General features: G+C 38.4%; 1 protein-coding gene across 9 annotated transcripts in view; it reads right to left on the bottom strand.

The window, feature by feature from the left end:
- Nucleotides 1–15,431, bottom strand: part of RNF111 (ring finger protein 111) — a 118,781-nt gene that overhangs the window by 42,770 nt on the left and 60,580 nt on the right. For all 9 annotated transcript variants that reach the window (XM_030930928.1, XM_030930924.1, XM_030930929.1 and 6 more), the window contains 2 exons: nucleotides 3,883–4,009; nucleotides 46–209 (listed from right to left, as the gene is read on the bottom strand). In XM_030930928.1, the coding sequence (XP_030786788.1) occupies nucleotides 46–209; nucleotides 3,883–4,009 (291 nt within the window). The remainder of the gene's footprint in view (nucleotides 1–45; nucleotides 210–3,882; nucleotides 4,010–15,431) is intronic.

Genomic DNA, 15,431 nt, shown 5'->3' with positions numbered 1-15,431 from the left:
ATCAAACTCCTTTTATAATTTTCTACTGTTACTACTTCAATTTACCATCTTCATCAACGGTAAGGTCCACAACTTCTGCTGCATTCTGCCTCAAGGGCTGTATAACAGTAGAAATCCTACTGCGGTTCCGTGTCTCCTGTGGCCGACTTGCATGAGAACTTGAACCCTGGCTCCAGTGAGATCTGGAGTGTCCAAGGGTTGAACGAGACCTTAAATGACATCAATATTAAGTTAGTAAATATAAATAAAGAATTATTAGTCACCACAAAAACCCATAAGCCTTTCTTACTAAATGTTACGTTTTTCATACAAGATTTCTCCAAAGAAATAATCGTAACAGAATTAAAAATCATGACTAGCACAATGTCTGGCACTCAGTAAACTTTGCTGAATTAATCACCAACTAATTGACCTAAGAATATAAGAAATGCTATGTTGTACCAATCATTAGTGTAAATAAAGGATTCTGTTTCAAGAACGCTACTCTCTCTTCCACGGTTACTTTGGGTATTTACCCAGGTTATAATAAACTCTTTACATTTTCTGTTAATAGCTAAAATTATTCACCATATGTAAAGGAATAAAAATAACATCCTACACATTTAATAATATCCACAAGGTCTTGTATGTTTAGCTCAGGACAGATTTGCAAAACATTGCTTTGGGAGTCCTAAACCAAGCTAAGTTTCTAGTATTGCCATAAAAGAAAACAAAATAATAATAATAACAAACAAGCACCAGGGAGATTTCCTATGTGTAGATGTAAGGATATTGTGATTAGTTTACTAGTTTGGTAGCCATAAGAAATATCATTTGCGTGAGCTACTTTATGCTTTTAAAACATGTGATTGCAAACCCTAAACATCTAACTTCATTTAAGTATGTGTGTGGCATTACACTGCTCTAAATTTACTTACAGGTGCATATACTTTTAAAGACTCAACTATTAAAGATTTGGACTGAGGATATACAGGGATAATATGTAGAACATGCAGTCCTAAGTCTCCAGGAGAAAAAAATAACTCTTTTAGAAAGGTGAGGCCAATAAGACACAAGGGCTTTCTCCTGCTCAAACTAATATAAAACTGCTTATAAGCTTATTGTCAGCATTTACGGAAAATATCTGTAATATAAAAGGTCACCGGGGGTGGGAGCTTAACCATTCAGAATACAACTCCAAAGGTCAAAGTGGGTTGAAAATGGCCTCAACATTTTCAGCTCAACTTGAACTTCAACGATTATAGAACCTAGAGTTTAAAAAGTTCAAATTCTAAAATAAAATTCTTAAGAAGGAGTATAAAGGTTACTCAGCCACTGTCAAAACAGGGTAGCACATATCAGAAACAGTTGTGGTATAGCTTGAGCCATGACAGTAAACAAATGTCTTGGGATAAAATGGTTTCGTCTGAGGACAGGTTTTATCACCATTTAAAATTCTTGAAAAACCAAAACTCTATGATGAGACTGAGTAGTCTATTATCTCTGGGAAGCTCTTAATAGCTGAAGGAAGTTATAGGTCCACTTTGCAGTACTTTTGTGAAAGCCATCATATTTTACTAGATGGAACAACTGCAAAAAAACTGAATGTATGAGGAAATCTCAAGGAGGTATTAGTGGCCACTATGATTAGTAACAACTGTCAAATCCTGACACAAAAGACTCTAAAACACAGATATACTCTCTTACATGAAAGAGCCAGGCTGAGCATAGGTGGCTCATGCCTGTAATCCCAGCACTTTGGGAGGCCAAGGCAGGCAGATCACAAGGTCAGGAGTTCGAGACCAACCTGGCCAATATGGTGAAACCCCGTCTCTACTAAAAATACAAAAAAAAATTAGCCAGGCGTGGTGGCTCATGTCTGTAATCCCAGCTACTAACGAGGCTGAGCCAGGAGAATTGCTTGAACCTGGGAGACGGAGGCTGCGGTGAGCCAAGATGGCGCCACTGCCCTCCAGCCTGGGTGACAGAGGGAGACTCCATCCCAAAAAAATAAATAAATAAGTAAAATAAACGAAAGGGCCAAAAGCCAGCTAAACAATAACAATGTTAATATCTCAGATAACAATAAGGAAATATAACAATGGGTCATGTACACTGTGGGTCTTTTTCAAGATCATTGTCTATTACTCAGGTAAATGCATCTGCTTGACATCAACCATGTCCAAAACAAGACCTCTAGTCCTACAATGAAAAATATGTCCATAATTTCAGTAGTCCTTAGAGCTCATAAAAATTGAGTCAATGTTGTACCAAGCACTATGCACAGTCACAGGACAGGTGTGGTACAGAACACTGATTATCAGTTTTACTCAGAGTTGGGGAAAATCATATAAAATTAAAACAAACAAGGATATGTTACAGAATGCTCACTTACATGCCTTTAGAAGTAGCACTTCGATGCTAAAATGGCAAGTGGAAAAGCATGTTCTAAGTGTTTGTAACAGATGTCAGAAATATGAATATATACTTTTAAAATCAGTAACATATTAACATGCAACAAGCAAATGCACTTCTAAATTCATTCCAACACAAAAATTAATACTCATCTGTTAGTTTATTAGTTTGGTGTATCAAATGTAACAAAGCAACTCTTTATTGCTACTATTACGAATACTTATAATCATCTAAAGTATAAGATGAATGCTGTGTTAGGAGGTGATATTTCACAGGGAGAGTCAAAGTGATAGGAATTGATATTTCACAGGGAGAGTCAAAGTGATTCTGCAATAAGGCAACGTCTTTTCCAGTTATTTATAAAAACAGATGAAGAAGTTTCATTGATGTGTTAGTTCAGGGCATAGATAAAATTACTAAGTGAAAGACAAAGAGTCAAACTATGTTTTGAATTAGGGTGCCCTAACACAGTAACAGCACAAGTTTCACTGGTATCAATGAATAACATATTGAAACAAGTAGATTCTAACCAAAAGGGCTATTTCAACATCAATACCCCTTAATATTCTTTCATTTTTAATTTTAATACCATCCCAAATATTTACATACTATTCACATCTAAATTTCAAAGGAGATCAATTCTCCTTATCATTAAAAAAATACAATTTGGCCAGGCGCGGTAGCTCAAGCCTGTAAACAAAGCACTTTGGTGCTAGGCCAAGGCAGGCGGATCACAAGGTCAGGAGATCGAGACCATCCTGGTAACATGGTGAAACCCCGTCTCCACTAAAAAATACAAAAAATTAGCCTGGCGAGGTGGCAGGTGCCTGCAGTCCCAGCCTCAGGAGGCTGAGGCAGGAGAATGGCGTAAACCCGGGAGGCGGAGCTTGCAGTGAGCTGAGATGTGGCCAATGCACTCCAGCCTGGGCAACACAGTGAGACTCCGTCTCAAAAAATAAATAAATAAATAAATAAATAAATAAAATACAATTTTATAAAACACTAAATAAAATTATTGTTTATTCAGAGCATTAACTCTTAACTCTCACTGTATACTTGGGGTGCTTTTAAAAAGACTAACCTCTAAAATTCTAGTTCAAGTCTGGGAAAGAGTCTAGGCAACAATATAGCTTTATTTTATTATCTCTCCAGGTGAGTTTAACGCAGCCTGCTTTGAAAACCACAAATCTAGACGGGCTTAGTGGCATGTGCCTACAGTTCTAGACGGGCTTAGTGGCATGTGCCTACAGTCCCAGTACTATGGAGAATGAGACAAGAGAATCACTGGAGCCAAAGGGCTCAAGTCCAGCCTGGCTAACATAGCAATATTATGTCTCTTACAAGAAAAAAAAAGAATCCACTAATCTGATATATGCATACTCAAACTGGGTCTCAAAAAAATAAAAACAATGCAAATATCTGCAGCACAAATAGGTTTAATATTTATATTTAAAATTTCAAAGATTTAACTAAGAATTAAAATCTCACCGATAGCTTTCTCCAACTGTTACAATCTCCACTTCACTGTCAGTTGAGGTAACATTAATTTCTTCATTGGCAGTAACCTGGGGAGTGGAGGAAGCTTCTATCACCACAACATCTTCATCAATACTTCCTGGAAACAAAAAAAAAAAAAAAACATTTAAAGGTATCTTCCTGTCAGCTAATTGTTAGGCAGAAATCTTTATTATGACTTTGAAGACTATGAAATTCATTGCAAAAATAAAAATCTTATCTGTCAAATAGTTTTTTAAAAAAAATACACAAGGAGCGAAAAACACATAGTGAAAATGGTAATCACTGTTTTAATCTATACTCCTCTGCATGTTTACTTTCTCTTCTATGGATTTGGTGTATTCATTACAAATGTTCAGTGGTTTCTACATGAATTTGTAAGATCTTACATAGATATTTATCCTGTAATATCTGTAGTATATTATAGATCTTGTATTTATCATTATGTAAGATATTAACCCTTCAATATCACAGAAAAAGTTATTACAGCTTTATATGTTTTTTCCAAGGTTGTTTTCATTTAGGTGATATATCCTTTAAAAAAAACACACAGTAGCTTTTTAGTTTTATGTTATGAAATTTGTTATTGATTGATTGATTGATCGACTGAGACAGTCTTTCACTCTGTTGCCCAGGCTGGAGTGCAGTGGCCCTCAGCTTACTGCAACCTCCTCTGCCCCCTGGGTTCAAGTGATTCTCATGCCTTAGCCTCCCAAGTAGCTGGGACTACAGGCATGCATCACCACACCAGGCTAATTTTTTAGTACCGATGGGGTTTCACCATGTTGCCCAGGCTTGTCTTGAACTTCTAACCTCAAGTGATCCATCCCACTCAGGCTCCCAAAGTGCTGGGATTATAGGCGTGACCTACTGCACCCAGCCAAAATTTGTCATTTTTAAATGTCTGTTCTTTTCTAAATCATTCTAAGCTTGGAAAGTGCATCCTTATTTACAAGATGGATACATATTAGACTTGGTCCAAGTCTTTGTTTAATATTCTTTATATTACTGTTATCTAGAACTGATTTTTGTTATGACATTAGGTAAGATTATATAAATAGAATCCTGCTCTGTCTCTCCACAGCTAACTAGCTATCACCAAAACATTTATTGAAAAATATTTTCTTTTACCCCATTAATTTTTGATACCTCCTCGAATTTTCAGTTATGCAAAAGAAATACATTCTGGAAGTTCACTGCACAACATAGGGTCTATGATTAACAATAACGTATTGTATGTTTAAAAATTTGCTAAAAGAGTATATCATGTTAAGTGTTCCAACCAAAAAAGGAAATAAAGGGGACAGGAAGAAATTTTTGGAGGCAATGGATATAAGTCCATGGCATTGACTGTAATGATGGTTTTACAGGTGTTATACCTCTCTCCAAACACATCAAGTTATATACACTAACTACCTTCAAGCTTTTAGTATACTAATCATACCTCAATAATGCAGTTAAAATATTTTTTGATACTTCTCTTAAATATTATATGCATATTTTAGGGTCCATTTTGAAACTATTCAACCCCTTTGATATAGAGTCTAGTGTCAGGGTAAGTCTACTTTTTAAAATAGTTTTTTTGAGGTATAATTTACATACTTTGAAATTCAACCATTTAATCTGGCCTTTTGCCAGAAACCACCATCTTCCAATAATTCACCAAGATGACAAACACAAAGGAAAAGAGAAGAGGCACCTGCAATATGTTCTCTAGGGTTTTTAGAAAACATGGAGCTGTTCCTTTGGCCATAGACATAGGAATCTACAAGAAAAGCGATGCTGTAGCCATCAAGAAAATGGCTACTGTTCATACAAAAATTAGCTGGGATTTGGCGCTTGCCTGTAATCCCAGCTACTCGAGAGGCTGAAGAAGGAAAATCACTGGAACCCAGGAGGCGGAGGTTGCACCAATCTCGGAAGTTGAGCTGAGATCACACCAATGCACTCCAGCCCGGGCGAGAGTGAGAATTCATCTCCAGAAAAAAAAGAAAAGAAAATGGCTACTGTTGGCCAGTTGTGGTGGCTCATGCCTGTAATCCCAGCACTTTGGGAGGCTGAGGTGGACGGATCACGAGATCAGTAGTTTGAGACCAGCCTGACCAACATGGTGAAACCCCATCTCTACTAAAAGTACAAAAATTAGCCGGGCATGGTGGCATGTGCCTGTAATCCCAGCTACTCAGGAGGCAGGAGAACCACTTGAACCTGGGAGGTAGATGTTTCAGTGAGCCGAGATCGCACCACTGCACTCCAGCCTGGGTGACAGAGCAAGACCCCATCTCGAAAAAAAAAAAAAAGAAAGAAAAAGAAAATGGCTACTGTTCAAAAAGGAGTGCCCCATAAATCTTACCATGGCAAAACTGGAAGTTACAATGTCACCCAGAATGCTGTTGCCATTGCTGTAACAAACAAAATTCTTGCCCAAGAATTAATGTACATAATGAGCATATAGAGCACGACAGCTGAGATGGCTTCCCAAAACACATGAAGGAAAAAGATCAGAAAAAGAAGGAAGCCAAAGAGAAAGGTACCTAGGTACAACTGCAGCACCAGCATTCTCCACCCAGAAAAGCACACTTTGTGAGAACCAACAGACAGGAGCCTGAACTGCTGGAACCTATAACCTGTGAATTCATGGCATACTAGGTAGCCAAAAAAAAAAAAAAACAATCAAAGACACCTGGACTATAAACAATACAAAATAAAACCTGAGGGCATTATGCTAAGTGAAATAAGCCAGTCACAAAAAAACAAAAACTGTGATTCTGGTTATGTGAAGTATCTAAAGTAGTCAAATTTATAGAAACAGACAGTAGAGTGGTGGTAACCAGGGTCAGAGGGAGGAGAAAGAGAAGTTGTATAATGGTTACAGAGTGCCAGTTTTGTAAGATGGAAAAGTTCTGGAGATCTGTTTCACAACAAATGTAAACACACTTTTTTTTTTTTTGGAGACAGGGTTAGGCTAGAGTTTAGGGGCACAATCACACTCATTGCCCTCAATCTCCTGGGCTCCAGATATCCTCCTAACTCAGCCTCCTGAGTAGCTGGGACTACAGGTGCACACCACCGCACCCAGCTTTTTTTTTTTTTTTTTTTTTTTTTTTTTTAGTCTTTTAAGAGATAGTGTCTTAGTACATTGCCTAGGCTGGTCTCAAACTCCTGGGCTAAAGCAATCCTCCTCCCACCTCGGTCCCCCAGAGTGCTGGGATTACAAGTATGAGCCACTGCACCTGGTCCCAATGTGAATATACTTAACACTACTGAACTGTATGCTTAAAAATGGTTAAAATGGTTTTTAAAAAAGTAATACTCCATTTCTTCTCTTGCTGTGTTTTTTACAAACCTGTTGTTTATTGGCTTCTTCATTACTATCACCTGTCAATACAAATGTAAGCCAACAGTTTACAAATAATGTCTGTAATTAAGAATTTTCCCATAATGTATAAAAAAATTCACCCACTTTAAGTGTACATTTTGCTAATTTTAGTAAATTTATGGAGTGTAATCATCACCACAATCCAGTTAAAGAACATTTCCAATAACTCCAAAAGAGCTTGCATGTCCTGTTTCAGTCAATCATCATCCCCTATACCAACTCCAATACCCCTGCAACAACTGATCTGCTCTTTGTTATTATGAATTGGTTTGTATTTTGTCATGTTTTATGCTAAGTGGAGTCATACATTACATACACTTTTGGCTCCTTTCACTCAGCGTATTTATCTTGAAATATATTCATTTGTTGTATCAATATTTGTTCTTTTTTTATTGCAGAGTAGTATCCAATCATATCGATATAACACACTTCGTTTATCCATTCATCCACTGATGGACATTTGGGTTTTTCTCAGTTTTTGCATATTACAAATAAAGTAGCTATGAACATTCATGTATAAGTCTTTGTACAAACATGTGCTTTCATTTCTCTCAGGCAAATACTTAGGAATGTAATTTCTAGGTTCTATGGTAAGTTTGTTTAACTTTTTAAGGAACCGCCAAATTGTTTCCCTAAGTGGCTCTACAATTTTACATTCCCAATACGGAAATGAAGGTTTTAGGTTCTCCACATCCCCACCAATACCTATTATTGTCTCTTTTTCATTAAACTTGTTTCAGTGGCTATACAGTGGTATCTCATTGTGGTTTTAATAACCATTTCTAAAATAAGAAGGCTGAGTACAAGGGCTCACCCCTATAATCCCAGCACTTTGGGAGACCGAGGCAGGCAGATTGCTAGAGCAAAGGAGTTCAATCCAGCCTGGGCAACATGGCGAAACCCTGTCTCTACAAAAAACACAAAAATTACCTGGGCATGGTAGCCTGTAGTCCCAGATACTCAGGAGGCTGAGGTAGGAAGACAGCTTGAGCCTGGGAGACAGACGTTGCAGTGAGCCGAGATGGCACCACCGCACTCCAGCCTGGGCAACAGAGCCAGACCTTGTCTCAAAACATAATAATAATTTTTAAAAAAACAAAAAACAACATAAAATAACTAATGGTGCTGAGCATTTTTTCATGTGATTATTAGTTACTTTGGTTTTTGTCTGTTTTTGTTTGAGAAAGTGTCTTGCTCCAACTCCCACGCTGGAGTGCAGTGGCACGATCATAGCTCACTGCAGCTTTGACCTCCTGAGCTCAAGCAATCCTCCCACCTTAGCCACCCCAGCAGCTGGGACTACAGGTACATGCCACCATGCCCAGCTAATTTTTAAATTTTTCATACAAATAAGGTCTCACTGTGTTGCTCAGGCTGGTCTCGAATTCCTGAGCTCAAGCAATCTTCCTACCTTGGACTCCCAAAGTGCTAAGATTATAGATATGAGCCACCATGCCAAGTCTAATTTTATGAGCTACTTTGGTGAAATATCTATTCTTTTGTCCATGTTTAATCTGAGTTTTTGGTCTCATTGTTGAATTTTAAGAATTCCTGGCCAGGCACACTATGGCTCATGCCTGTAATCCCAGCATTTCGAGAGGCTGAGGCAGTGGATTGCTTGAGCCTAGGAGTTCAAAACCAGCCTGGGCAACACGGCGAAACCTTGTCTCCACAAAAGCTACTCCGGAGGCTGAGGTGGGCAGATCACTTGAAACCGGGCTGCTGAGTCTGCAGTGAGCCAAGATTGTGCCATTGTACTCCAGCCTGGACGACACAGTGAGACCCTGTGTCTCAAAATAATAATAATAGTAATAATAATAATAATAATAAAGAGTTCCTTATATATCCTGAATTCACGTCTTTTCTCAGATATACTATTTGCAAGTATTTTTTCACAGTCTGTAACATGCCTTTTCATTTTCTTAATAACATCTTTTGAAGCACAAAAGTCTCTAATTTTAGAGTTCAAATTGGCAACTTCTTTTATGGATTGTGATTTTGGTGACATATTTAAGAAACCTCTGTCCAACCCAAGGTAACTGAGATTTTCTCCTATGCCTCCTTCTAGAAGTTTTATCATTTAGTTCTTACATTTAGGTCTACGATCTACTTTGTTAATTTCTGTGTCAGACAATAGGTAAAAGGTCTAAATTTATCTTTTCTGCATATGGATATACAATACTCCAAAGAACAGAACAGGCCAGGTGCAGAGGCTGACGCCTGTAATCACAGCAATCTGGTAGGCTGAGGTGGGCAGATCGCTTGAGCCCAGGAGTGCAAGACCAGTTTGGGTAACATGGCGAAATCCCATTTCTACAAAAAATAAACAATTAGCCAGGTGTGGTGGCATGTGCCTGTAGTGCCAGCTACCCAGAAGGCTGACGTGAGAGGATCACCTGAGCCCTGGAGGCTGAGGCTGCAGGAACCCCTGATGGCGCCACTGCACTCCAGCCTGGGCAAAAGAATGAAATCCTGTCTCAAAAAAATAAAGCGGGGGGGGGGGGGGGGGGGGGGGAAGCAGAAAATACCAGCAGACACTGGTAAATAAGGGAGATAATGAAAGATTATCTGATTTGGAGAAACTTTTTAAAAATTACTTAATAATATTGTATTTATACTCTGGAATATTTGCAAAATGCTATTATCAATTAGATAGAAAACATAACATTTATTAGGAGTTACAAGATGTGAAAATGTTTGAAGTGGTTTTTAAGTCCTACAGATTACACAGACTGAGGTAAAATGCATTTTTAATAGCACAAATATATCTTATGGGCAGAAAAAAAAAACAAAACAGTAGCACCCAAGTGGCTATTTAAAATGATACTGGAGATTGAATTTCCAAATTATTTTCTAACTCTTGCTTCATAATCATGAGCACAATGCAGCTTAAGGTAGAAGTACAAAGGGAACCTTGAGATATTAATCCAGCTAACCATTGACTTTGCAGATGTTACTTGTTGTTAATTAACTCAAATTATTAAATATGGAATTAAGTAATGGTGGTAAAAGTATATTTAAAACTAAATGCATTATGTATCAACAAAAAGTCATGATTTTAAAAAAACTTTTCTTATTTCACCCCATAAACTGGGCATTACCAGTTCTACATGGAGAAAAGTTATATCTACATATCAACTTTATGATTTTTCTCTGCTTATCTGTAAACAAAATTTCTTTCAAAACCTGTTTTAAAAAAGAGGAAAAACTAAGGCTGGGCACAGTGGCTGACGCCTGTAATCCTAGCACTTTGGGAGGCCGAGGTGGGAGGATCACAAGGTCAGGAGATTGAGACCAGCCTGGCCAACATGGTGAAACCCCATCTCTACTAAAAATACAAAAATCAGCCAGGTGTAGTGGCAGGCGCCTGTAGTCCCAGCTATTCTGAGGCTGAGGCAGGAGAATCACTTGAACCCGGGAGGCGGAGATTGCAGTGAGCCAAGATCGCGCCACTGCACTCCAGCCTGGGTGACAAGACCAAAAACTCCGTCTCAAAAAAATAAATAAATAAAAATAAAAACAAAAAAAACCTGTAAAAAATAAGCTAACATTCTTGAACACGTTTCACATGGCTTATGTAACATTTTGAAACCTCAATGATAAATGATACAAAGCTAGCTTTGCTAATCCATGAAAACTTAATTTATATAACTTTTTATGAATACAGAGATTATGTAACTAAAAGTATATAAACAGCTTGCTGAAGCACTCTTATTCTATTGCTTAAACATCATTATTTTTCTAAAAAGGACTTTATGCATAACTTGAACATAATACATAAAAATTATATAACTAAAGCATATTCACAACAGGCAACATTTTGGCATCTACAATCTAGCGTTTTCTAGGATAACAGTTATTTAAACCAAAATTTTAAAAAGGAAAACATTTCTAAAATTATGAAGTTAATCTTATTAAATAGCACAGCTTAAAAGAAAATCAGGAGAATAGGTCATTTCTTACTGGGTCAATTTTATTTTCATTTTATCTTTTACATTTAGAAATACTAAAGGACAAAAAACGAGTATAGCTAAGATAGTGGTAGGACTGTGGGTGATTTTCTTTGAATTGTTTGTTTTTTAAGGTTAGGTTGTTTATAACTTTTAAAACATCATGAGAAAAATAACATATTTCTCTGGCTACCAGCCTGGAAAGAATATGAGTAGTGTAACAACGATAACAAAAACAATGATTTCTCTGGGAGAGTTCTTTATGAACTCCTCAAAGTCCATTTCTATTTCCTGGTAAGAGATCACAAATTCTCTTGGCATCAGCAATAAGCAATGTTAGCCACTATACTCACTGATCACCTTAGTCCCTCTGTGCCTTAAGACTGGAATGATGCTAACAGTAAGAAGAGTTTCCATGGCCAGGCGTGGTGGCTCATGCCTGTAATCCGAGCACTTTAGGAGGCCGAGGCAGGTGGATCACCTGAGGTCAGGAGTTTGAGACCAGTCTGGCCAACATGGCAAAACCCCGTCTCTATTAATAACACAAAAATGAGCTGGGCACGGTGACGTGTGCCTCTAATCCCACCTACTCGTGACGCTGAGGCTTGAACCCGGGAAGTGGAGGCTGCAGTGAGCCAAGATTGCGCCATTGCACTCCAGCCTGGGCGGCAAAGCAAAACTCTGTCTCAAAAAAAAAAGAAAAAAAAGGATAGTTTCCAATCTGTGAGCACAAACTTTGTGCCATATATAGTATTACGCATGTCTAGCCCCATCAAGAAACTGAAGCTTAGAAAGTTTAAGTGACTTACAAGCAAACAATAAGCAACACTTAAAATTCAAAGCTAATTCCAATTCTAAAGCTCACATTCTTTTCACAAATGACATCATGTTACCATACCTACTAAACATGTGGGCGTGTAGTTACTATCAAAAGCATTTTCATGCTACCAGATGCTTTTGCCACTGCTCCTGTCTTTTATAGTCACAATTAAAGTTACTGAAGTTATAGCAACTAACTCCACTTTGGGACTCCTCTGTTGGTATCTTTCCAACAGAAATGAAAACATACATATACACAAAGATTTGTACCCAAATGTTCACTGCAGCATTTTCACAATAGCAAATACCAGAAACAATTCAAAACGCCCTTGACTTCTACCTACCTAGAGAAGCCTGCTCACCAGCCTTATAGATGTCATGTGTATCTCACATTCATGACTAATGGCAGTACAGAAACACAAGTAGAACCACAGCCCAGCCAGGGAATAAATCACTTAAACAATTCCAGCCAGGTGCAGTGGCTCATGCCTGTAATCCCAACACTTTGGGAGGCCAAGGTGGGCAGATCATAAGGTCAGGAGCTCAAGATGAGCCTGGCCAACATAGTGAAACCCCGTCTCTACTAAAAATACAAAAAAATTAGCTGGGCATGGTGGTGTGCACCTGTAATCCCAGTTACTCAGGAGGCTGAGGCAGAGAATCATGTGAACCCGAGAGGTGGAGGTTGCAGTGAGCTGAGATCACACCACTGAACTCCAGCCTGGGCAACAGAACAAGATTCCACCTCAAAAAACAAAAAACAAACAAACAAAAAAATGCCATCACTGACAACTAGATAAACAAAATGTGGTATATCTATACAACAGAATGCTATAACTAATAAAATAAAAACTAATTACTGATACCTGCTACAACATGGATTAACCTCCTTAAAAAATTATGCTAACTTAGGCTGGGCCCAGTGGCTCATGTCTCTAATCCAAGCACTTTGGGAGGCCAAGGCAGGTGGACTGCTTGAACCCAGGAGTCGGAGACCAGGCTGGACAACATGGAGAAACCTTGTCTCTACAAAAAAATACAAAAATTAGCCAGACATGGTGACATGCACCTGTAGTCCTAGCTACTCAGGAGGCTGAGATGGGAGGATTGCTTGAGTCTGAGAAGCAGAGTATGCAGTGAGCTATGATCGCCACTGCACTCCAGCTTGGGCAACAGAGCAAGACCTGCCTCAAAAAAAAAAAAAAAAAAAAAAAAATTATGCTAAGTAAAAGAAGCCAGACAGTAAAGACCATATATGATTTCATTTATATGAAATGCCCACAAAAGGCAAATCTATAGATACAGCAAATTAGAGGTTGAGGGGAATGAAAGTAGGAACAGAGACTGACAGTAAGAAAGCAAGAGGGATCTTCTGGGATTGATAAACATATTCTAAAACTGTATTATGGTGATTATTGCACAGCTCTAAATATACTTTTAAAAATTAGTGAATTGGGCTGGGTGTGGTGGCTTACATCTGCAATCCCAGCACTTTGGGAGGCCAAGGCAGGCAGATCACCTGAGGTCAGGAGTTCAAGACCAGTCTGACCAACATGGTGAAACCCCGTCTCTACCAAATAATACAAAAATTAGCTGGGTGTGATGGCATGTACCTATATAGTCCCAGCTACTTGGAAGGCTGAGGTGGGAGAATCACTTGAACCCTGGAAGTGGAGATTGTAGTGAGTGGAACATCGCACCACTGCACTACAGCATGGGCAACAAAGTGAGACCCTGTCTCAAAAAAAAAACAAATTACCAAATTGTACACTTTAAATGAATGAATTTTATAGTAGTTAAGTATACCTCAATAATTTTAAAAAAAACATAAAACACTCTGCAAGATACAAAACTAGACATCAACAAATGAAAAAACATTCCATATTCTGGAATAGGAGGATGTCAACTCTCTGTAATATAATCTACAAATGCAATCCCAATAAAAATACCATCCTAGACCTCCCCACCCCCAATCACCTCCATGTAAACAAACTGATTATAACGTTCACTTGGAAGAATAAACAAACAACAATATCTAGGAAAAAATTAAAGATTCTAAAATTAAAAGAGTGTTCTTCCTGTACATGGACAAACAGAGCAATAAGACAGAGTAAAAACTCCATAAAAAGGCCCAAATGCATATGGAAAATTTAACATGTGACAAAGGTAGCATATTTCAAATCAACAGGAAAAAGATGCTAATGACCGGATTGGGGACAAATGGATAGTCACATAAAAAAAAATGGGTCAATTTTTCATATTATACATAAGGATAAACACCAAATGGATCTATGCTCTAAATGTTAAAAATGAATTAAGTACAAGGACTGGGGGAAAATGGGCTAATTTTGCTACAACTTTGGAGTGGAAAAAGTATTCCTAATTACGACTCAAAATCCAGAAGCAGTAAGAATAAAAGTTGATAAATATGACTTGTGGGAAAAAATGTCAGCCGGGCATGGTGGCTCACGCCTATAATCCCAGCACCCTGGGAGGTCGAGCAGGTGGATCACTTGAGCTCAGAAGTTCAAGACCAGCCTGGGCAACATGGTAAAATCACGTCCCTACAAAAAAATACAAAAATTAGCCGGGTGTGGGGATGTGCACTTGTGGTCCCAGCTACTCAGCAGGCTGAGGTGGGAGGATCGCTTAAGCGTGGGAGGCTGAGGTTGCAGTGAGCCGAGAAAGCAACACTGCACTCCAATCTGGGTGACAGAGTGAGATCCTGTCTCAAGAAAAGAAAAAAAAGGGCCGGGCGCGGTGGCTCAAGCCTGTAATCCCCAGCACTTTGGGAGGCCGAGACGGGCGGATCACGAGGTCAGGAGATCGAGACCATCCTGGCTAACACGGTGAAACCCCGTCTCTACTAAAAATACAAAAAACTAGCCGGGCGAGGTGGCGGCGCCTATAGTCCCAGCTACTCGGGAGGCTGAGGCAGGAGAATGGCGTGAACCCGGAAGGCGGAGCTTGCAGTGAGCTGAGATCTGGCCACTGCACTCCAGCCTGGGTGACAGAGCGAGACTCCGTCTCAAAAAAAAAAAAAAACAAAAAACAAAAAAAAACAAAGAGAGCAAACAAAAAAAAAAAAAGGAAAGAAAAAAAGAAAAAAATTGGCATAAAAAGTATGTAAGTCAAGACACCACTAATTAATTTGTGAAAAATGTGTGTATTATATAGGATTTATATAGCTAATATATCAAAAGCTTCTAAAAATGGACAGAAGAATGAAAACCAACATCCTGATATCAAAACAGGCAAAAAAAAAAAAAATAAAAAATATGAACAGACTGAACACAGGAAAAGAAATGCAAATGACCTAAGGTTTTTAAAACATATGAAAAGATACACATTACACATTTTAAAAAATAAAAGAA

The sequence above is a fragment of the Rhinopithecus roxellana genome, chromosome 5 (genome assembly GCF_007565055.1).
Source record: "Rhinopithecus roxellana isolate Shanxi Qingling chromosome 5, ASM756505v1, whole genome shotgun sequence".
Lineage (NCBI taxonomy): Eukaryota > Metazoa > Chordata > Mammalia > Primates > Cercopithecidae > Rhinopithecus > Rhinopithecus roxellana.
This window is presented reverse-complemented; position numbering and strand designations above follow the sequence as displayed.